The sequence below is a fragment of the Suricata suricatta genome, chromosome 10 (genome assembly GCF_006229205.1).
Source record: "Suricata suricatta isolate VVHF042 chromosome 10, meerkat_22Aug2017_6uvM2_HiC, whole genome shotgun sequence".
NCBI classification, from domain to species: Eukaryota; Metazoa; Chordata; class Mammalia; order Carnivora; family Herpestidae; genus Suricata; species Suricata suricatta.
Genome location: NC_043709.1, coordinates 114,157,018 through 114,181,626, shown reverse-complemented (window position 1 = coordinate 114,181,626; position 24,609 = coordinate 114,157,018). Strand labels below are relative to the sequence as shown.

Genomic DNA, 24,609 nt, shown 5'->3' with positions numbered 1-24,609 from the left:
TATCTAGAGACTAACAAAGCCTTTCGCTGGTTTTCAAGAAAAATCCAATCACCTAGTTTGGTAGGAAGAAGAGGTCTTCCTAAGACCAAAGAGAAACAACTTGACTTGGTAGCAGCGGCATTTGCATTGAAATTTATAAACATGTCCAGGCACTCATTCCCTTTTTCAGTTATGACAAGTGTTAAATCTAAACAGGAGATCACCTGTGATCATTAATAACCAATAATAGTCTTGGAACAATACTGGTCACTGGTGTCATTCAAAGTGGAAGGTAAAAATGTCAGTGTGGTCTTAATGATGGATGTGTTTACGTGAAAGAATGTCAGTCCATTTTACCAGCAAATAATTTTTGGAAGTCAAGGAGGTAAATTGTTTGTATTCATTTATCTGTGAGGTCTCTAGTGGAAGAAACCTAATAGCTTTCTTATCTCGCCCTTTAATCCCTTACACACATCAAATTTTATTGCATTCTGTTTTGTTTTAAAACACTTTGATTTATTAACTTCTTCATTTTGTACTTGAAAACAATACTCTCAGTGGATTGTAGTAAAATTCCAAATATAAAAGCAGTCCTAAATATTAAAAAGCATCATAAATCACCAGAAACACTTGAGTCCCAATATTTAAAAAAAAATAGTTTTCAAATGACTTCTCATTTTAATTTAACAAAACATTCAAGGTAGTCTGGAGATGTATTACTTCTGATTTGTAAGTAGTAATGTCATTTTCATATAATATCTATAGTAATATAAAATATGTGCCAAGGATTTATAAAAACTTGCAAAATTTCTCAAGCAGGAAGACGAATAAAGTAGCGGTTCAGCCAAGGTCCTTTAGAATCAATGCCCAGAGATCTGGTGTTTGGTTCTAGCTGAGGACACACGTGTCTCTTAGCCAATATGAAATTGCACATCTTTGTTGTGTCTTTGTCCCAGGCTGAATTGTTCTGTAATGAGGACCAACATTAGCCAGGCTTCATCCTAAGAGAGTAAGATCCCCATCACTGAAACTATGCAAATGGTAGCACACTCTTTAAATCTGTTTCAGTGCATTCCTTCCCTATGCCTGGTACCAAGCTAGAGTCTGACAACATCAAGATGAAAATATACAACCCCCATTCAATAAGAGACTCAACATTAGCAATATCAGAGATTGCAAAGATGGAGATGGGGAATAAAGAGAAAACTTCTGCCTGACCTGGCCTGTGGGACCAGAGGATCTCTAATCCTGAGCTTTGAAGCATGAGTAGAACATCTTCAAGTAGAAAAAAGCAGGAAAGGTTTTAAGAGGTTTCCAAAGAAGAGAGAAGTGTATGTGCTAATTCCCAGGGGTCTGACCAAAAACTGCACATTTGATACTATAAAGGAATTCATCATGGCTGGGGCATAAGGATGCACGGGCTTAACAATTAGATACATGTGGGTTTAAATCACATCTTTGCCGCTTATCGGCTGTGATGCCTTGGGCGAGTCACACTGAAATGGGAGAATCCCCACGTTTAGGAACGTTTGGAGCAGTGCAATGACAAGATATATATAAAGTCACCAGGGCAGTGCCTGGCTTCTAGCACATTCAGTATGGGCTAGTGAAAGGATGACGGTTTATGATTAAAATGATGGTTTATTATTAGTTCATATTATTATTGGTTCATATTAACACAAGTTTTTAATCACCAATTTGATTCTCATAGTGTAGTGGCTATGGGTGCAGGTCGTGGAGTCAGCTTGCAAGAATTTCAATTCCAAGTCTACAGCTCATTTGCTGTGCACCTGGAGGAAGGCACTTGATCTCCCTAATCCTCAGATTACTGCCTGATTGTAAGATGTCAGCAATCACAGTACCTACCTCATGGGGTAGTTGTCATGATTATGTGAGGCAAGGCATGCAAGGCTTTAGCACAGCACGGAGGAGAGTGAGTAGTATAATTACTAGCTCTGTTTTTACTTCCTTCTTTTTTTTTTTAATTAAAAAAATTTTTTTATGTCTTTATTTTTGAGAGAGAGAGACAGAGTGAGCTGGGGAGAGGCAGAGAGAGAGGGAGACACAGATTCTGAAGCAGCTCCAGGCTCTGAGCTAGCTGTCAGCACAGAGCCCGGTGCCGGGCTCGAACCCACGAACCATGAGATCATGACCTGAGCCGAAGCCGGACGCTTAACCAACTGAGCCACCCAGGCGCCCCTTTACTTCCTTCTTGATACTATCATTGGATTTCTTTTTCCCTCAGGTAAAAAAAATAATAATAAGAGCAGGTTTGGGGCACCTGGGTGGTTTAGTCGGTTGAGCATCTGACTTCGGCTCAGGTCATGATCTCACGGCTTGTGGGTTCAAGCCCCACATTGGGTTCTGTGCTGACAGCTCAGAGCCTGCAGCCTGCTTCAGATTCTGTGTCTCCCTCTCTCTCTGACCCTCCCCTGCTCACACTGTCTCTCTCTGCCTCTCAAAAATAAATAAAAAAACATTAAAAAATTTTTAAATAATAAGAGCAGGTTTAAAAGTTCAGAGAATCAAGAAAGGTAGACAAATAATCCCTACACTCATAACCTTAACATCACCATAGCATGGTATTCTGGTATATTTTCTTACAATATACCCTCACTCCTGAACAGTAATTTTTTCTGTTGATAAATGTTTAAAACAATAGCTGAAACACACTGCGTGTACAGCTTTGTAACCTTTTTCTTTATTGGTCATCATTCCATTAGGAGCATTTTCCACATATTTGCATAGGCTTCACACGCACAATTTCAATGGCTACATAAAGGCGCATCAAAACAAGCATTAGTCTTCCAAATCAATTGCCTCTTGTACATTTAGGTTGTTTTTAATTTAACACATAGGAAGGTGGCAGGAGTTCGTATAGGACTAAATGAAGAGAAGGGACCACAACGTAGAAAGACTTGAATGTCTGGGCCCTGCAGTTTTAGTTCTGCAAATTCCTCTAGGCTACCCTGGGCGGAAGCAGAGAAAAGGGCAGCAATTTGAGGTAGGGATTTGCAGGGATGATTTGTCCTTTCCTTTTTTTGAAAGAGAGAGGGGGCACAAGTGAGAGAGGGAAAGAGAAAGAGAATCCCATGAGGGGCAAAGAGAGAGACAGAAAGATAAGTGCAGGGATGATTTTAAAAGATTTTTATGCTGTGTGTATGGATGGTCCTTCCCTGTAATAACCTTAGTGTCTTGTGATTTTTTTCTTTTAGTATTCTCTGGGCCTCCGGTTTACAGTTCCACGTCTTGAGAAAACAAACATGAGCATTAACTTCGAGCTCCAAATCAGAAGGTTAGCTCTTTAAATGCCTAAAATTATGGTCAGCATCCAGTGTTCGAGAGATCCCTGGCCACGTGAAATGAATGGCCACGAATCAAGCCCCTTAACCTGAAATTAGAACCCAGACTTGCACAGATCATTGTTGCTTTGTTTCTGTTATTTCAGTTGTGTAAGTTTTGTTTTGTTTTTTGTTTGTTTTTCGAAAAGAGAACCATTCTATAAGCCAAGTTATTTTAGTAAAATTTTGCCCTGGGGACCTTCCCACCGTGGTTTACCTCCATTTTTCCTGATTCTGATTCGTATCCCTTTTCCTACCCTCACAAACACCCCAACAATAACTCCACCATGCTCTGAGCTGGGGGGCGGGAGGTGTCAGCTGATCCCTGAGAATAAAATCTCTGCCAAAAACGATAGATTATGCATTTGCAAACTTGAAATCTAACTTTCCAGGAATGAATGAGTCTCGTGATAGTTTCGTTGTGAGCCCGATGGCAGAAAGCAGGTGAGGTCATATGTTCAGAGACGGCGGGGCTTTTCCTGTAAATATAAGTCAGAGCATACAGGTAGCTGCCCCTTTTTTCTAAGACTAATTCTTTTCAGAGACTCAAGTGTGACTTATCTTTTCACTCTCTGTTCTGCTTGTTCCTTAATGACCAAAAGTGATATTTAATGAGTGGGAAGACTTGGAGGGAACAGTGTGCATGAAAGCCCAAGGGTGGACTTCAACCCATTAGCCAGTGATGGAATCAATGTAATGATTGCAGGCCAATGTTACAAGAAAAGGAAATTGAATGGAATGTAACATATCAGAGTCCTGTTCACGAAACAATCCAATTAGAGAAACGTAAATGTGGATAGTAAGACACCCTGTGAAATGTATATAATTTTTCATGGTCTGTGAGTCTAAAAATCTGAACTTTTAAGTTTGAACAGCACTGATGTTGACAGCACATATTCAGCTGGGGGAACCCTTGTTCTAGAACTCAACTCTGAAGTCAGTATCTACAATTTGGTCCTCAAATACTAGTGTGCAGTATGGCTAAATCTCTACACCCATCTTCTGTCCTGTAAGAAGTGATTAGAGAGTGATGACTTTGTACAATTACTTTTTAATAGCTACTTCAGTTAAAGATTTAGGTTTTTTTATTTTTTAATATATGAACTTGGAGCACCTGGGTGGTTCAGTCGGTTAAGCATCTGACTTTGGCTCAGGTCATGGTCTCACAGTTTGTGGGTTCCAGCCCCATGTTGGGCTCTGTACTGACAGCTTAGAGCCTGGAGCCTGCTTTGGATTCTGTGTCTACCTCTCTCTGCCCTTTTCCCGCTCACGCTCTGTCTCTTAAAAATAAATAAAATGTTAAAAAATTAAAAAATAGTAATAAAATAAAATATATAAACTCCATAAGAATATAGCAGATTTTAAAAATCTACAGCCTGTATCACAAACCACATCCCCTAAATTTTGTGATAGACTTCTAAGAAGGAAGGTGTTCTAACTTACCTTATGCCCTTTTCTGACCTTAACTAGATCTTTTTAAAATTTAACAGTATTTTCTGTTGAATCTTAGAGACTTTTAAAAATTTTACCCATATTAGTGATGAGATGCTGACAGAACCAATTCTATAATATTGTTTTGCCAAAAGCATATTAAATCACTTCTTTGTGTCTACATAAGTGTATATTTTCCAAAAGGTTTAGGTGTCCTAAATATTTTCATTTGGGGAATTTTTTGTTTATATTTGTAATTTTTTTAGAAAACAAAAAAAAGAAAGGCACCCCATACTGAGAACCACCGTCACTCCAGACAGTAGCCTAAAGTTTGTGTGTCTTACCATCACTGTCTGTGATGTCGGTCCTGAAAATGGCAGGAAGATACATCTCTCATAAAATATAAACCACTTATTTAAAAATAAAATCTGTTACAAAGATGCAAAGCAAATTCCTGACGCGTCCTTCTTACTGGGGATTGCAGTTACAGATAATAGAATAAATACAAGTAGGAGAACACTCTAGGAATCAAGGCACCCGATGATGTTCTGAATGCCTTCCCCAAATCCATCCTGGAGATCATCATTCTATTTCAATTCAGACTATTTGAATCCACTCAAATAGTGAATTCAGCACCATAGTGCCAAATGATGGAAAATAGAAATGATGGAAGATAGAAATGGTCATACTTTCAACATTTCACTTCATATAATGGACCATGATTATATTCCATCCTTACATGCTATAGAAACTCATGACTGCTTTAACATTATCCGGAAAAAATATATAAATGTAGAAATGAAGGAAGAACCAGAGAGGCCACAGAAACACACAGAAAGCATCAAATTCCAAAATCAGACATTTCAGAGATAAACATATTTGAGAAAAATTAACACCAAATACTAAAGTATTCAAGAGGTGAGCATTTATCTGCATGCCTGCTGGCCGACTTCAAAGACATAAAGAAGTCAATTTAAATGTGTTATAACCAAAAATAAATGAAACAAAATATTCCAAAGTCTAAGTTCTTAAGCTTTTGACCATATTGACCGCCATTACCCACTTTTAATGCCCTTTTCCACAAACAGGATGCAAAAGAGAAACAAGCTTTATGTATTACTCAACTTAAAATATTTCATGTTACCGAACGCTTTCATTAAATGGTCTCTTCATGCCACGGCTCTATGTGATGTGTAAACATTCTCCTCGCTTTGTAGAGTGGATCTCAGATAGCAGTTCCTACCTACAAACAGCTCTTTGCCATGTCAGCAAAACTGCCTCCTCAGCAAGGGTGAAATGAACATCGTACATCGTATTGTGTTGCTACGTTGTATATTCCAAGGACCACAGAAAGTACAGAGGGAATGTGAGAAAAAAGGAAACAGTAAAAAAAGGAGTGATAAGTGAAAAACATGTTTATTCTTGGTGCTTGACAGAGGGCGTAGTCGTGGAGAGGAAATCCATGGTTCCTGCACAGAATTAGCATCACCAGTATAAATAGCTCAGCACCCCAGGCGGTGATGGATTGCTTGTTTGAATGTAGCGGTGATATTAGTGACGGAGGTTTACGTCCAGAAAAGAGGTCAAGGAAGCATCTAAGTTGTATATCAAGCCTGGTGCCTTTCTAACCGGGAGATTTTGTTGACACCGTTGGCTGACGGCAGTACCTAGTGTCATGACAAGACTGTGTGACAGAGGATGATGTTGATTAGCCCACCAGTTCTCTCCATGTCTGTTCCTTTCATTACATTGTAAAATAGCCTCCGTGAGACTCTTCATGTCGGACTCCGGTCCCAAGATGATTTCAGTGCTTGACATCTATTTACATTTTTTGTGAGTAAAGACAATTGTGCTATTTAAACCACGTGGAAACAAAACACAATGAAGTTATGGGATCGCTCAAATGAAACAGTTTTTTTTTTCATCATTTTTACATTCACTGCTGCAAAGCAGCACGAACCAAGTCTGGGTAATGTGTGCAACATGGAGACTTAAATTTCTACTAAACTTAAGAGTTTCCCATAATGCATTGGAGCCACACAAGTAGACTTAATGACTTCTTGCTGGTAATTCAGAATTCTGCCTTTAAAAAAAAAACCTTTTTAAGTTACTTGACTCATTTTCCCCAGATGTGATAATAATAAAGTGGCCTGGAAACTGGGGTTCAGACTTTGGTGAACAACTCCCCCGAGGCTCATCACTAGCTTAGCAGTGATGCCCTATTACAGGAAATGAGCCTGACATTGGCCTGTTTATATCTTTTATGTGTGTTTGTGGTTTAAGTGGCCTTATCAGTATATACAATCAGACAAGACTTTTCAAAAGCATTGTGGGAGCGATTCTGTCCCCTACTCCTCCTTTGAAAGCCGACTTTTACGTCTCCTTTCCAGCTCCCACATTTGGAAAGCTTCAAAAGTAGTCAGAGCACACCCCGTTACCACCACTGCAGTGTGAAAGCATTATCCACTGAATCTGTGTGAAAGTCGATGATGAAAAGCGGAGGCTTTCTCTTCTTAATGAGACCTGGATATAAATATGACCTGTCAGTGGTGGTGTGGCCACATCTGTTTGCCTAAAGCTGCATAATCTTGGGGATATTCTGTGACTTCAATGAAAGCACAATACAGTAATAAAGGCAGATGACATCTGCATTCAAAGCTTTGCTACTGGCCGAGTCACTCGTGAGACAATGTTTCATCTTCTTTACAGGACTGCCTGCTTAACACATGCTTTTCTTCTCAATTTTTTAAAAAAAATTTATTATTTATTTTTGAGAGAGAGGGAGAGACAGAGTGTGAATGGGGAAGGGGCAGGGAGAGGAGACACAGAGTCCGAAGCAGACTCCAGGCTCTGAGCTGTCAGCACAGAGACTGCCGCAGGGCTCAAACTTGAGAACCGCGAGATCGTGACCTGAGCCAAAGCCGAGGGCTTAACCAACTGACCCACCCAGGCACCCCAGCACATGTATTTTTTAAGACTTAAATTTCAAATGTAGTTATATTTGCTCGAGAGGAAAAAAAAAAGCAGACTTAAAACTAATTTTGCCACTGTTCAAAGAAATATTATTAAACACTTCTAACTTGATTTTCTTTTTTTAAAATAAAATCTATTATCAAATTGGCTTAAAACAACACCCAGGGCTCATCCCAACAAGTGCCTTCCTCAGTGCCCATCACCCATTTTCCCCTCTCCCCTACCCCCCATCGACCCTGTTTGTCTTCTGTATTTGAGTCTCATGGTTTGCCTCCCTCTCTGTAACTATTTAAAAAAAAGTTATCTTGAGATTCTGGATGCCTTTGACACATCTACTGCACCTCCTAATTGCATCAGTCTGAGCTGCCCCACTTGCTGGGCTCTTCCTTCTTCCTGCCACTGCTATTGGCTACGCTTCTCATTTACTCCCCGCCCCCCACCCTAGTCCGCCAGTGAGCATACAGTGAATGTACACTTGTTTTAATATTACTTCAGAAATAAACCATAAGATAAATTTGCTGCCAAAACAATGTATGGTATGATGCATTCCAGACCCAGATGCAAATGCTTTTTCCATTATGTGCTGCTCTTGGATTATTCTTGCCAGTTCTCTTCTTTATTATTAGCATGGAGAATCAGAAGTTCAACTGTGCCATCCTTTCCCGTTTGATGGGCAATAAACATGATGCACAGAGAAGCTAAGGAATGTGTCCAAGGTAGAAGGTGGAAAATGAACTCAGCCCACTGCCATTTTGGTTTAGCCATTGAAACAAAAAAAGCATTAGCTTTTCTAGATGTCTAATGTGTTTTCAGATAAGATGCCTCCTCATGGAAAATTACATTATTTTCACTCATAGAAAATCTTAGAATTTCCATTTTCAGATGGTTGTGATTTTGTAGAATGGATATACCATTGTTTTCTGAATGGTTCTATTGTATTCTTTTGACATACGGAATATTTCTTATGATCATATATTGTAATGTGTCTGAGAAAATATATTGAAATCATATTGTCGCTGTGTTTTAGTTCCAACAAGGACAACCCAGACAGCAATTTTGTAAGTCTGCAAATCAACATCACTGCTGTAGCTCAAGTAGAAATAAGAGGGTAAGTAATAATCAAGATATTGTAGTAGTTATACTATGATAATAGCTTCCTGTATTTGAGAGTTATGAAAAACACTAGTAAAAAACTGTATGGAATTTTCCTAATGCATTAGCAATCACAATTCACTTTGTTTATGAATTTTCATTCTTTTCTACCCATCATTAAAACCTAGAGTAAACCCCGCACTATAATGGATTCAAAAGATTTCAAAACAAGAGATCACTTTATTCCCCAAACTGAGAGTTCAGTAATCAGACTATAAAAACTAGACATAAGAGACCAGATAAAATAGACAAACAGGTGATACCCTGAGAGGCTCCCTTCTCCAATGATTAGTGTGGAAACATAATGAAAATCTAGCCTCACCATACATCTTGAGTTTAACAAAGGGTCCAACTCTTAGATGGGAGGGTAGATCAGATCTCCATTTTAGAACTTTTTCCTTGTGTCCTGTTCCTTGAAGAAAGTACCAATAAGCAATCAGTTGAGAGACAAGAGGAAAGTGATCAAGCAAAAGGCTTAGAAGAACTACCACCTTGGGAAATCCATGCCTGGGGGACGAAAAGAAATTAGAAATGTAGGGCAGTAGTTCTTATCTTCCACAAATGTGGACCTCATTGATTTTATTGTAATTCTTATTCTCTCAAGACAATCAAGGACTTGTCTAAAAATGTCAGCTGTCTTTGGGGCTCTGACAATCCCAGTTCCCTTTCCTTTTCATAGTCCTGAGTAGTTCCCACTTCTCCATATTGGCACCTGAGGCCACTGCCTTAGGAGCCATTGTCTCCATGATACTAGAGCCTAAGGCTGCTCTCTGTGGAGGTGGGGGAGGCGGGGAGGTGGAGCCCCGCCCGTCCTCCTGGGACCAGTGAGGCGCCACCTGGTGGATTAGAGAATAATTCCTAACAGGGATTGATTCTTCATGTGCTACCCCAACCCATTAGCACATCTTAAGGTGGACCAGTATCCTTGCTGCCATAGGTGAAGGACGTTTGGAACAAGGGGTTGAAGGCTACCCGGCTAGGAAGTGGGGAGGTACAATGGGAGTCCAGGCATCCTTCCTCCAGGTGCATATTTATAAATGATCATGCTGTGCAGCCTATGAGAGTTCTCTGAACCTTAGCTACACAAAATCTTGTTTAGTTTGTGCTTCTGTGATTTTTTTTTTCATTCAAATGAGTGTTTTCGACATTCACCCAGTCAAGGGCAGGTGCCTTAGTTCATTCATTTTAATTGCAGTAGAGTTTAACATTGTAAAGTGACACCATACTTGCTTATCCATTCCACTCTGTTCCTATTTTAGGACGTGTTTCTACTGAGACTTTTTTTTTCATAGTCATAGGAATTCTTTCCTATTCTATTTTTTTATTTTTATTTTTAATGTTTATTTTTGAGAGACAGAGAGTGTGAGCAGGGGAGGTGCAGAGAGAGAAAGAAAGGGACAGAAGATCTGAAGCGGACTCTGTGCTGAGAGTAGAGAGCCCGACGCAGGGCTCAGACCCACAAGCTGTGAGATTAAGACCTGACCTGAAATCAGATGTTTAACCAACTGAGCCGCCAGGTGCCCCTCCTTCCTACTCTAGAATTAAGACACTAATCCTTTATCAGCGACACAGCTTGCAAATATCTTTTCTGTTTATGTGGTTTGTTTTTAAGTCAGGTGTATCGAGGTATAAATTATATAAAATAAAACACACCCTTTTTTTAGACGTTCAGTTTGAAGCATTAAGACACCACAAGGACATTCAATGTAAAACAGTTCTGTCACCCGACATAGCTTCTCATGCACCTTCGTAGTTAACCCAACCCCTACTCCCAGGCTGTCTTTCCAGAAAAAATAATATAAATCTACTTGTACAGAATGTAGCCTTTTGAATCTGGCTTCTTTCACTTAGTGTAATGATTTGAACAAACACCCGTGTTCGTACAGGGATCAGTGGTCTGGGTCTCTGTATTGCTGAGAAGTAGCCCACTGTACAGAAGTCCTGTGAATTGTTCATCCATCCACAGCTTGGCGAATATTTGGGTTATTTCCAAGTTTGGGGCTATAAATAAGAAGGCTGCTATAGGCATTCACATACAGGTCTTTGTTGGAATATTTGTTTTCACAAATGGAGTTGAGTTGTACGGCAAGGGTATAGTTAATTTCATAAGAAATTGCCAACCTGCGTTTCAAAGTGACTGGTGACTGTACCATTTCCATTTGGCATTCCCCCCCCCCCCGCAGATGTGAGTTCCAGCTGTGCTGTGGGCTTATAGGCATGTGCTTGAGGTTTGGCTTTTTGCTTGTTTTTATCCATTGTAGTAAGTATGTGAGAAGAATCTTATGGAGTTTTAATTAGCATTTTCTAACGACTGGTGATATTGAGCATCTGTTCACAACTCATTTGCCATTAGGGTTTTCTTTGAAGTGCCTTTTAAAATTTTGTCCAGGGGTGCCTCAGTGATTCAGTCAGTTGAGCATCTGGCTCTTGATTTTTGCTCAAGTCATGATCTCACAGGCTTCCTGGTAGTACGGAGTCTGCTTGGGATTCTCTCTCTCTCCCCTGCTCTTTGTCCCTCCCCCCAAACATGTTCTCTGTCTCTCAAAATAAATTTAAATATGTAAATAAATAAACATTAAACAACCTTATAATTTAAAAAAATAATAATTTTTTTTACTTAAAAAATTTTTTTTAATGTTTTTTATTTATTTTTGAGAGACAGAGAGAGACAGCATGAGCAGGATAGGGTCAGAGAGAGAGGGAGACACAAAATCTGAAGCAGGCTCCAGGCTCTGAGCTAGCTGTCAGCACAGAGCCGGATGTGGGGCTTGAACCTGCAAACCGCGAGATCATGACCTGAGCCGAAGTCGGATGCTTAACTGACTGAGCCACCCAGGCGCCCAGAAAATAATAATAATTTTTAAAAATAAATGAACATTTGCCCATTTATTATTGTCTATCTTATTATCAAGCTGTAAAATTTCCTTATATATTCTGGATACAAAATCATCTATCAGATACGTGTCCTGCAAATATTTTCTTACTGAAATATTTCTCCCAGTGTATGGTTTGTCTTGTTATCTTCCTAACAGTGATGTTCAAAAAGCAAAAGTTTTTAGTTTGTACGAAATCCGACTTTTAAATGTTTTATAGTTTGCCTTCTTTCTGTCCTTTGTAAAAAAAAAAATCTCTGCTTTCTGTAGAGTCGCAAGATTTTCTATTTTCTTCCACAGGTTTTGCAATTCTACATTTTGGTCTATGGTTAAGTTCTTTGTTGTATCTGGTCTGAGGTAGGGTCCAAGGCTCACTTGTATAAGAATATCCAGTTGCCATGCTGGTTGATGGGCTGTCTTCCCCCCCCCCCCCGCCCAGGAATTGTTTCACACCTCTTTCCACCTATGAGGCCATTTCCCCACCCCCCATTCTGTTCCACTGATCTACATATATAATAAGTCTTGAAATGCAAGCAGTGCATCCTGAAATCTCAGCAAAGTCACTTACACATTCTAGTAACTTTATTGTTTGTTGATTCCCTAGACTTTTCTCTAGCATTCCCATGTCATCTGTGAAGACAAAGTTTGATTTTGTTTTCCCTGATTAATCTGTATTTGCAAAAGTTTAACCAACTACAAAGTTTGAGGGAATGGTATCCATGAGAGATTACCCTTTTTTTTTTTATTTTTTAATGTTTATTTTTGAAAGAGAGAGAGAGAGATCAAGCGGGAGTGAAAGAGGGGCAGAGAGAGAGGGAGACACAGAATCTGAAGCAGGGTCCAGGCTCTGAGCAGTCAGTACAGAGCCTGACGCAGGGGTTGAACCCATAAACCACGAGATCATAACCTGAGCCAAAGTCAGATGCTCAACCAGTTGAGCCACCCAGGCGCCCCAAGACATTACCCTTACTTCTGACACCATTTGCAGATTTGAGTGATTCCCCGAACCACCCACAGGGCTAATAATTCACATAGAAGAACTCCCAGAACTCACTGAAAGCTATTATACTCATGAATAAAGTTCATTACAGGGAAAAGATAAAAATTAAAATTAGCCAAGGAAAGAAGTGCATTAGTTGGAGCCTGGGGATGGTACCAGCAAACACAAGGCTTCTGTTGTTATCCTCCATGGAGTCAAGACACCTAACTTTCCTCATACGGGTACATAACAGTATGCATGGAGTATCTCCAACCCAGTAAACTCCCCAAGGCTTAGTGTTCACAGTTTTTATTGGGGATCCACTACACAGGCATGATTCATTCATTGACTGACTGACCACTTAATTGATCTCAGTCTCCAGGTTGTCTGATATGACGTGATCAAGCTCCCACCCTGAATCACGCTGTTGGTCTTTCTGATGTGGGCAACCCCCACCCTAAATTATATTGTTGGAATATCCACTGGGACCCGAGACCCCCAGGAAAACAAAGATACTTCTTCCTCCCAGACATAACATTCCTAGAACTTAGACTTCACCTCTCAGAAGCTGAAGGCAATGGCCAGACCACTCTGGGAAAAAGGTTAAGTTGTTTACTATGTAGTTATGCCTTTTATTTCTTTTTCTTGTCATACTGCACAGTCTAGGAGTGTCAAGACAGGATCAAATAGACATACATGGTGCACAAAGACATCTCTGCCTTGTGTTTAGATCCTACCTTGATCTTAAGGGGAAATGTTCAGTTTGTCTTTCAAGGAAGTTGTCTGTTTCATCTAAGTTGTTATATGTATGGCTCATGATAATCTCTCATTTTCCCTTTAATGTATGTAGGACCTCATCATTCCCCATATTAGCAATTTGTATCTTTTATTCCCCTCTGCCTCCCACCACCAGTCACTCTAATTAGAGTTTAATGACCTTTTCAAAGAAGCAGACTTTTTGTTTCATTCATTTTTCTTTCTTCTTTTTTAACCCTCTCTTTTTTTCTGTTTGTTTTCTATTCCATTGGCCCTTGCTTTTGTTATTATTATTTCCTTCTTTCTACTCACTTTAGGTTGGGATTTTCTCTTTCTTTTCCGGTTCCTCTATGTAGAAATTAGATCATTGACTGGAGACCTCTCTTCTTTTCTTACATAGGCAGTTAGTGCTGTAAATTTTCCTCTAAGAATTGCTTAAGCACATACCAAAATGTGAATATGTTGGTTTTTCGGTCACAATGTTTTGTAATCTCCTTTGTGATTTCTTCTTTAATTCATGAATTGACTCACAGGAAGTGAGTTTGATTTATAGTTAATTGTAGCTAATCCAGATGTTTCATTTTTGTGCATTTCTTATTTAACTCCTCTGTCTAATGGAGAAAAACACTAAAGAAGGTCAGAGAAGAAATAAGTGTTTTTGTGCTATCTTATTTTTACATATTTTTAACATGTATACCTAAAGTATATGAAATTTTGCCTACTTCTTTAAGCTTAGTTTTTCTTTGTTTTGCTAACCAAAAACAAATTGAAACTGTTTTTTAATTTCAAAACAAATTTTATTAGGAACTATTTTTATTCCATAAGACATAACTCAAGCCAAGGCAGCACAGGGGATAACTGTATTTATTCTTATAGATCCAATTTATAAGATAAATATTTACAAATGCATTTCTGCCATCTCTTATGACACCAATGTTTCTAATTTAAAAAAAGAAAGAAATTTTCTATTCATTTTACCAATAATCGAAACAGGTCATTAAAATTGGGTTTCTCATATGGATGCGATTTTTTGAATCGCTAGATAAATGTCCATCAATTGACCACAGTTTATTCTCTAGTACAGCGCTAAAGTTCTTTGTAGCCATTTTGCAAAGTAAAACTCTCTATTCCAAATACTCAGCAAAAATATTAGTTCTGATGTTTAATTCTTCAAGGAACAAACAGCGACTGTGTGGAAAACCTTCCATGCTCAGTCTCCAGGAAAATCTGGTGGGGTTTTTTTTGTTTTTTGTTTTTATTGCCAGTGTGTTTTTTCCAATATATTTTATCATCCCCTGTCTCTAGCAGTTCTTAATTTAGTTTAGTGTTGTTTTTTTTATCATTTTAAAAATACACTTGAGTGGATTTATTTCTTTTAATGGAGAAAACAAAATACTGAGAATTGTTCTATTCGTTTTAAAGCCAGATGTGACAACACTGTCTTTCAGCAGATTTACATGGCATTTGTTAACACAAAAGATTAATTTAGCACGGAGTCTGTAAGAAGTAAATCTGGCCACAAGAGGCAGCACCACATGCACTGAGCTCACAAAGAGTAATAAAATTATATCCTTTGTAATATAATCAGGATTGAGTGGGTTTGATTAAGGGACACTACAATCACCAACAACCATGGTCTGTTTGGATGCTGGCTGCCGTAGGTAGAGCCACCATTGTGCCACACAGCATCAGTGGTCTGCGATTTAGGACTCACAGTGTTTGAAAATGGGATTATGAAAATAGGGTTCCCACCATACTACCACAGCATCAGATTTGAACATCCAATAGCTTATAGACTTTAACTTATCAAAAACCTAATCCCTTGCTTCCCTAATCCTTTCCTAATGTCTAGTATTACCGTTGGTGCCCCCATCTGTCTCCATGGACCAGTGGTTTGTCTTCCATCCTAGAATGCGACCGTTATTCAATAAGGGCTGTTGACCCTACTCTAATAGTTGATTACATCCTTTCTTCTTTCTTAAAAAAAAATAATTTTGGAAACCATGAACAATGTTTCAGTTATTTATTTGGAATCTTTAGAGAGTCATTCTTTTGGCATGGTGTCCCCAGATTTGAAAACGTCTTAGAGGATAGATTACTGAATTTCGTGAGCCATACCTTTTGAATGATTTTGCCATGCCCTATAATGGGTTATTTGTTTCGATACCTATTTGATTTTGTTATAGAAATGGGGCAGGAGGTTTCTTTAAGTTGTCCTTACTAAAATCACTGCTGCTCAGTGGCCCCTGTGTCACATTAACACAGTTGACCTCTGAACAAGAGGAGTCAGGGGCTCCAACCCACTGCTCATGTACCTTTTGATTCCCCCAGAGCTGAACTATTAGCAGCTTCCTGCTGACAGTAGCCTTACCAATAACATAGCACTTGGTTAACACATATGTTGTGTATGCTTTATATACCGTATGCTAATAATAAACTAGAGAAAAGAAAATGTTACCCAAAAAATCATGAGGAAGAGAAAAAAGCATTTACAGTACTGTATCTTATATATGAAAAAAATCTGCTTATAAATGGACCCTATAAACAGTCCAAACCTGTTTTTCAAGGGTCAACCATACATTGGAAATATAACGGCTGGTACTGAATAAACCAGAGCTCTAGTCTTCACCTGCAACTAACCCCTACTTTTCTGAACATCAGTTTTCCTTTCATGGGTAAAATGAGGGGTTTTGAACGCATCGTCCCCACAGTACCTGTCGGGTTCTAAGTATTTATGATTCTGTGGTCCGGGAGCATTTATGAGCAGTGCTACAGGATTGGTGACCATGAGAGCACAATTTTTCAGAGACAGTGTGCTCATCCTTGTCCTGTACTTGTTCTCTATGCCAAAAAAAAAGTTTTCCCTAGAGCCTCACAATGGATATGGCACATGGTCGGTTCTCTGCTGCCAAGCTAAGAGCAGAGTAAAGCTCTGGGTGGCTAGGTTGTGAAGACTCCACGGGAAAGGAAGCCCAAACACTCTGGGCTTCAGTCACATGAAAGTAACCTTCTGTGTTCTGTGCTCTTCCCCTCACCGGGTCCCCAGTGTCTGGTCTGAACATGAATGAATCACATCAAGTCAGAAGGGGGAGCATGACAAACCAGCAAACCAATATAAGAGTAGGGGACATGGAGGTATCAGCCCAGCAAGGCTGCACCCTGCACTTTTCTTTGAATGGTTGCCCACTGAGGATGAAAGCAAAGGGTTTTATAATTTAGTAGCATTTCTGTGGGTTGTCAGTTTAAAAAATATACTTACTTCTTCCACCCACTCCTAGAAGACAATGCAGCCAAATTAACTTTCACAAGAGCCTCTGAGATGTTTTCCAATCATTTGTGGTATACAACCCAAAGAGTTTATCATAATTTTCCAGATGAGGAAATGGGGACACACAGAAATTAAATTACTTGCCCTTGGGTCCGTAGTTAGCCCAATAAATTTTGCTTTCTGCTTTAGAAAGAGATTACTCAGAGGGGAAAATAAAGATCGCTGTTTGAAGTTGCTAGAGGCTGTGTTCGTTACTAATGCCTGAAAAGGGGTATTTAAGACATCTGATTGCCAAAAGAGGGATTTTCTGTTCAAGTTACTTTTAACTAAAGGTCTAGGAATTCTTTTAAACATACATTTGCCTCAAAATTGCTAGAAAGTCATTGTTCTTTTGGGAATTCATCTTGTTAAGCTTACATAAAAATAACAATTTGGTTTGTAACCAGCTTTTACTGTAGAATAATGCCAAGTACTATACTGTATTCACCCAGTGCTTTTATTCTAAGTGCAAATGGCAGGCAAAAAAAAATATCCCTGTATCGAGTTAATATCCTACTTAAATGATTACATCATGTGACTCTCTCTCTGTCTCTCTTCCTGAGTTATCTATCTAGAAGACAATTCTAGAATTCCACCAGGATTTATTTTGGCTCTGGGCCTAGCCGTGGGGGAGGTATGGCTGCATTAACGGAAGCCAAAGAAATCTCAGAAGGAGGAATTTACAAGCGGCCGCTTTTCACCTCTGATATTCAATTAAAAACTACATTTCTTCACAACTCAATGCTTAACACACTGCACAGAATTATGGATTTTTGTCCACAAAAAGAGTCCCATTTCTTAGTATGGCTTGAAGCAGGGATTTTATATCCTGTACACACACACACACACACACACACACACACACACTCATACACTTACACAGGACCTATAGATAGATGGATACATTTATATGTGTATATATTTAATTATCCATCTCAACTCAGGAATGCTCTCCGCTCTGCCCCCTAGTGCCCAAACAATGAAATGCTATAAAATGTCCGCCTCTGAGCTAGAGACCGGGAAGAGCCTTCGGAAGATGTTTTAGATCCTTTACTATTCCTTTAGCTCGTTTGCTGGACATCACTTTCAGCGCTTTTTTTTTTTTTCCATATGGGCCATATCTGTTCAAATAAATTGCAGGCCACTTTTTCCGGTTGCTGTTAGTGTACCGTCCACTAGTGAAGCCTGCCTTAATTTAACCTGTGTCACCAGCTACAAGTAACAAAACATTCCGTGTTTCAGAGTGTCCCACCCTCCGCAGATCGTTCTGCCCATTCATAACTGGGAACCGGAAGAGGAGCCCCACAAAGAGGAGGGAGTTGGACCGTTGGTGGAACATATTTATGAGGTAGCCTTTAACTATCTTAAAGCTGTTTCAGTAGTTTACTGATAAACTCTAGTAACATTCTGAAGGACATCGATCCAAGATCTGAGCTTTACATACTACTGTCCTATGGCAGTGGGGGGAGTGTACGAATCACTTGCTTTTTAGTGGTGAGAGCCATTATATAGTGAGAATATTTTATCTTGTTACTGTTCTCTTTTATTATAAATTTTTTAGATGTTTTTATTTTTGAAAGAGAGCACAAACAGGGGAGGGGAAGAGAGAGAGAGAGGGAGATCTGAAGCAGGCTCCAGGCTCTGAGCTGTCAGCACAGAGCCCAATGTGGGGCTCAAACCTACCAACTGCGAGATCATGGCCTGAGCTGAAGCCAGACGCTTAACCGACTGAGCCACCCAGGCTCCCCTACTGCTCTCTTCTAAATGTTCCTTATTTCCTCTTCCTTTAATGTTTTAACAGCCTAACCATGAAAACGACCAGCTCCCTAGACTGTATTTTGCCTCTTCCTACATGTTCAAATATCCTTAAAATCTACCCACCTCTTAAACTGAAAGTTACCAACCGGAAGGTATCAGAGAAAATTTTATGGATTATTCACTATTGTACAAAAAACCCATAGATATTTGTGTGTGTGTGTGTATATATATGAATAACTTATTCTTAGATTTTAAATAGTCCACTGATTAGAAAAAATATTTTCCAGAAGTAAACCAGCAGTGAGAAAGCCCTGATGATCTTTTCCCACTTCAAGTGTTAAATTGTGAATAGTGAAGAGCTTTGTTGGCACATAAACTGAAACATATGAATTTCTTAAGCGTCCTGACTTTGGCTCAGGTCATGATCCTTCATTCTGTGGGTTCAAGCCCTGCATTGGGCTTGGAGCCTGCTTCATATTCTGTGTCTCCCTCTTTCTCTGCCCCTTGCCTGCTTGTGATCTGTCTCTCTCTGTCTCTCAAAAATAAATAAACATTTTTAAAAAATTATTGAAACATTTAAATTTCTTAGAGTTAGAAACTAATATGTAGTCAGGGTTAGTTCAGTAGTTGGTATTTTTTATGATTTATTTATTTTTGAGAGAGAAAGAAACAGCACAAACAAGAGAGGAACAGAAAGAGAGGGAAACACAGAATCTGAAGCAGGCTCCAAGCTCTGAGCTGTCAGCACAGAGCCCAACGTGGGGCTCGAACCCACAAACTGCAAGATCATGACCTGAGCCAAAGTTGGACGCTTAACCGACTGAGCCACCCAGGCGCCCCAGTAGTTGTTCTTTGAAAATAAATAAATAAATAAAGTAACTACTATTAGTGGAGAGTAGTTATTCCTGCTCATTTCAAAGAATCAGGAATAGAATTTTGGTAAAAAACAATGCTCCAAGCCATCTTCTGTTTGAGGTCCCTACTTATTTAATGTTCTCTGTTTCCTATGTAACTCATTCCACTGACCTAATAATCCTGACTGTGACTTGCATCTTAAGCTACAAGGGGCATGAATAGCATTCTCTAAGGTTAACAATGAAGCCGTTTCAAAACCGATGAGCTGTTTACATACGTGGGCAAGAAGCATCAACTCCTGCACAGTGTCAACACGAAAACCTGTCACCTGCCCAACCTGTGGTTCACAATCAGCCGTGTCCAGAGCTGGATCAAAGCTTTGCCCTAAGCCCCTTTGATAGCAAAAGGATAACCAGTCCCCAAGGCCTCTCAGATGAAGAATCTTGCTGGAAAAAAAAAATACTGTCAAATAATTGAGTGAACCTTGTGTGCACCGGTTTCTGCTGAAGAAGGGTGAAACTTTAGTTTGCAACCATATTCAAACTCAGTCATTCTCGGGGAAGCCCCGCTTCTAATCTTAGCAGAAACAGATCATAAGATTTTAGGGTAATAACCCCTGGTGACAAAGCTGTCATCACATGTTTTTTCCATGCTATTCTCATTTCTCAAAACACACTGTTATCAGTGTACCATGTTGCTTTGATAATGTGAATTAAATGAGCCACCTAATAATATAATAAACCAATTATAAATTGTTTTACTGATCATTACACTGATCAGAACTGTGGAAAAAAAAAAAGGCAAAAGTTTCCTGCTAACTTTGAAGCGAATTTTCAAAACCACAAGAAATTGAAATACATTTCGCAAACTTCTCAAGCTCTCTTGTGTCCTGTGAGTACAGGATTCATGTGTTGAAAAGCCTCATCTCTTTAGGAGATGTGGCCTTTCTTTGAGATTCACTGATTAAAACAGAAGGAGCCCAGCTTTGAAATGCGCACTGGCAGTGAACTGTGGTGAGCCTGGACAGTCTTTGGCATTTGATGGATAACCATTTTTCCAGAGGCTGAAAGAGAGTGCGCCGCATATGGTTACAATTGACAAGTCAGTAGTCAGGAAAAAGGCAGATTTCACTGTAAAGAGAGAATAACTAGGTTTTGAAAGCATGTAATTAAAATTGCATTTCTAGCACTGCGATTAAATGAATATACATTTAAGGTAAAGAGCGCCATCAGACCTGGTTGACATGGTCTTTGCTAAGGAAATCTGCCCTTAGAGCTTCATAAAAGGGAAGATTTTTGTCCGAGCACCAGCACTTCTTGCTTTTGGAGCTCCTCTTTGCTGACAGAGATTCTATTTTCGTATAGCCACTACCCTAGCTCAGGTGCACGAAAACCGCAAATACATGCTTCCTTAGAATGGGCATGAAGTATGGTTTCGTCTTCCTGTTTTGTGCTGTACCATCATTTGATGTGTCCCTTGCTTGCAGCTGCACAATATTGGACCGAGTACCATCAGTGACACTCTCCTGGAGGTGGGCTGGCCATTTTCCGCCCGGGACGAATTTCTCCTCTACATTTTTCATATTCAAACTCTCGGACCTCTGCGGTGTCAAACGAATCCTGACATCAACCCACAAGATATAAAGGTAGGGACCTGGTCTGACTAAGCTGCTCTGCCTGCTTTTTATGGGAAGGAAAAAAAAATTAAACTGTAGCTTTAATTTTTTTAAGGCAAAATAACTATAAGGGTAAGTTCTTTCAGTGATAATCTATCCGGCCTTTTCTTTCTATTTTATGGCTAAAATGCCAGACCTAACTTTAAACTGTCACTCCTGGAAAACTTAACATTTCTCTTGGTTCTATTGTTCATGGCAACCTGTCATTTATTTAGTCTACTTTAATGTGGACCTTTTGCATATGGTTTGACTAGCAGAACAACCAAACCAAAATTGTAAGTAGACATGTCATGTTTTGGAGAATTCATACCAAATGCTATTTTTAGAGTCCTTTTGGTACACTGCCAGAAGATATAAGGATCTTTGCCAAAATGGACTTCTCCAGATGTTGCCAATAGCAAGTAGTAAAATGCGATAATTTGCCAAAGGCCATCTCAGTGCCCTGAGAACCCCCAGACTGGAAATTTCTGGAGCCCATTCTTCAGGGCAGCTTATAGAGAAGCCTAGAGCAGTGTTTCTCCAGTTCTTAAGCACAGCCAATCACCTGGTGGTCTGTTTAGAGGGAGAGTCTGAGGGGAGCCGGAAACTTCCCCTCTGTAACCCCCACCTGACATCCACGCTGAAAGCTCAAGGGTCTGAGGACCCGATCTCATTCAGATTCAGATCCAAATCTGGCTTTGAGTTTCTTCTGGGATGAAAAGAACATAATTAGCATAAACCCTTGAAAATGTCACATGTGAATGGTGGAGGAAAAAACCCCTTTTTAACCAGATGTTATCCTCCAAAGAGAACTTCATTTTAAGAATGCACATTGTCTAGCAGCTCAGGGAGACAGTGTCTCTATTAGAAACGTTGCTTCATGAAATACTAACTCAACCATTTGGAACCCGGGTCTGCCTCTACTCTAGTAGGCGGAGATGTGGCCAGTTATGAAAGGCTTTCCTCTTCAACCCAACGTGCTTTCTATTCCAAGAGAAGATGTGTAAAGGGGGTTCAGTATTAAAGGATTTCTAGGGCAACAAGTCTTCTTCTTCAAGGGGAAATAATAAATAAGGCCACTTATATTCCAAAAAACTATTTAAAATAGTGCCTCCCTGGGTTTTTTTTTCTTCCAATTTCCTCTCTCTTGGCTCTTCATTGACATGATTTTTAATGTCTTCAAGGACAGTGGCTTACTATAAAGTAACATCTTCAAATGTTAATAATGTAAAACATCTAAGTAATTCAAGCTTCCACATGTCATGTGCTATAGTTAATGGGTTCTCTACTTCAGTCATGGACTCTTGGAACTCATGATCATGGGGAAGGTTTCTAAACTCTTGAGTGTAATGTTTGGTTTATCTATGACACTATTTACATGTTTGTATATTTTATGTAACTTGTGTGATGTGCGCCATGTTGGTTGTGAATTCTTTTTTCTTGCAATTTAACAATTATTTGCAGTGACTGGAAAATTACCAATAGATAATTCACCTTTAGTGTGGACAGATTCGTGCACCTGCGTTCCCTGCTACACAGATATTCTTTAAAGTGTAAACTTTGATTAAAACTTTAGGGCTAAGGGCACCTGGGTGGCTCAGTCAGTTAAACGTCTGACTCTTGATTTCCCCTCAGGTCATGATCTCATCCTTCATGAGATCGAGCCCCAAGTCAGGCTCTATGCTGATAGCACAGAGCCTGCCTGGGATCTTAGGATTCTCTCTCTCCCCCTCTCTCTCTGCTCCTTCCCTATTCAAGCGTACTGTCTCTCTTTCTCTCTCTCTCTCCGTCTCAAAATGAATAAATAAACATCTTTTAAAAATCTAACGATAGTAATTTTTTAAATGCAACTTAATTATGCTCCTTTTATAAAACTCTCAATTTTGGGGGGACCTGGGTACTCGGCTAAACATCTGGCTTCAGCTCAGGTCATGATCTTGCGGTTTGAGGGTTTGAGTCCCGCATTGGGCTCTGTGCTGACAGCTAGCTCAGAGCCTGGAGCCTGCTTCAGATTCTGTGTCTCCCTCTCTCTCTGCCCCTCCCCCGCTCACGCTGTCTCTGTCTCTCAAAAATAAATAAAAAACATTATAAAAATTTTTAATAAAACTCTCAATTTTAGAACATGAATATAAGAATATTTGAGTACAAGGTGAAGGAATGGCTCCCCAAAATAATAAATAACAAGTCATGAATTCTTGAAATTTGGAATAATGAAAAACTTGAAATGTTTTTACATTCAGGACCTCCAAGTACCTTTACCTATATGTACCACATATAACTCAGACAGTCTAAAAGGGTTTTTATCAGTAAATAGATTTTAAAAATTAATTATCACTATATTTTATATCAGCAGCTATCAACAACTGAGAGTACTTAGAAGTTGTTTTCTTCATAAGATATTAAGTAATTTAAATAAGTCACTATAAACTTACTTCGCAATTTATTTCTTCCTAGATAATAGTCTTTTCTCTTAAATACAAATTGGAGATTAATGAACAAATTATTAGATCTAGAAAAGGTCTGGGAATTTTTTTTAACTTAGGTATCAATTTCAGATTCTTGCATCAAAGCTAATTGCTATTTTTAATATAGATATTTAAAAATAAACATCTATACTTTTAATCAGCAAAATTAAATCCTAGTAATCAATAATCAATCTCATTTACCCACCAAGGTAAAATGCCTCATGATTTGGTTCTACAATTTCTTTTTTTTTAAGTTTATTTATTTATTTATTTTGAGAGAGAGTGCTTGAGCAGGGGAAGGGCAGACAGAGAGAGAGAGAGAGAGAGAGAGAGAGAATCCCAAGCAGACTCCATGCTCAGTGCAGAGCCCAACTCGGGGCTCAATCTCAGGAACTGTGAGATCATGACCTGAGTTGAAATCAGGAGTAGGCTGCCTGGGGTGCCTGGGTGGCTCAACTGGTTGAGCATCTGACTTCAGCTCAGGCAGGTCATGATCTCATGGCTCCAGAGTTCGAGCCCCACATCAGGCTCTGTGCTGACAGCCTGGAGCCTGGAGCCTGCTTCAGATTGTGTTTCCATCTCTCTCTGCCCCTCCCCTGCTCATGTTCTGTCTCTGTCTCTCAAAAAGAAATAAACATTTAAAAAAATGAGTAGGATGCTTAACTGACTGAGCCACCCAGGCGCTCCTACAATTCCTTTATAAATAGAGCAATAATTAGTGAGTGCCTCCTAAAACATTGGCATCTATGAGCAGTTCATTTTCTACAAGTTCTTTCTGAGGACGCTCTGTTCCCCACTGGACAAGCCACCGAAACAGCCCAGGCAAGCCACAGGTCTGTCGGGGGGAAAGCTCCCACATCAACCTTCTGAGGTGTCCTCTGGAGGATTTTCTAGTCCCCCACCAAGCCTCTCCAACCATTCAACTGATTTCCCCTCAGGAAAGCCCCTTTCTCTCAGGGTCACAAGTGCCTTTTTGTCCACTTTCTGCTTCTGTATACATTCTCTTTTCCCCGCCCCCCGCCCCACTTAACCACTGAAGGTAGCTCCCTTCTTCACGGCCTCTTTGCCATTCCCACAAATGTCTGA

General features: G+C 39.5%; 1 protein-coding gene across 1 annotated transcript in view; it reads left to right on the top strand.

Moving 5' to 3' along the window:
- ITGA8 (integrin subunit alpha 8) overlaps nucleotides 1-24,609 on the top strand; it is a 195,742-nt gene that overhangs the window by 140,759 nt on the left and 30,374 nt on the right. The window contains exons 24-27 of the mRNA XM_029955577.1: nucleotides 3,195-3,274; nucleotides 8,752-8,832; nucleotides 18,034-18,139; nucleotides 20,891-21,049. Coding sequence (XP_029811437.1) covers nucleotides 3,195-3,274; nucleotides 8,752-8,832; nucleotides 18,034-18,139; nucleotides 20,891-21,049 — 426 coding nt within the window. The remainder of the gene's footprint in view (nucleotides 1-3,194; nucleotides 3,275-8,751; nucleotides 8,833-18,033; nucleotides 18,140-20,890; nucleotides 21,050-24,609) is intronic.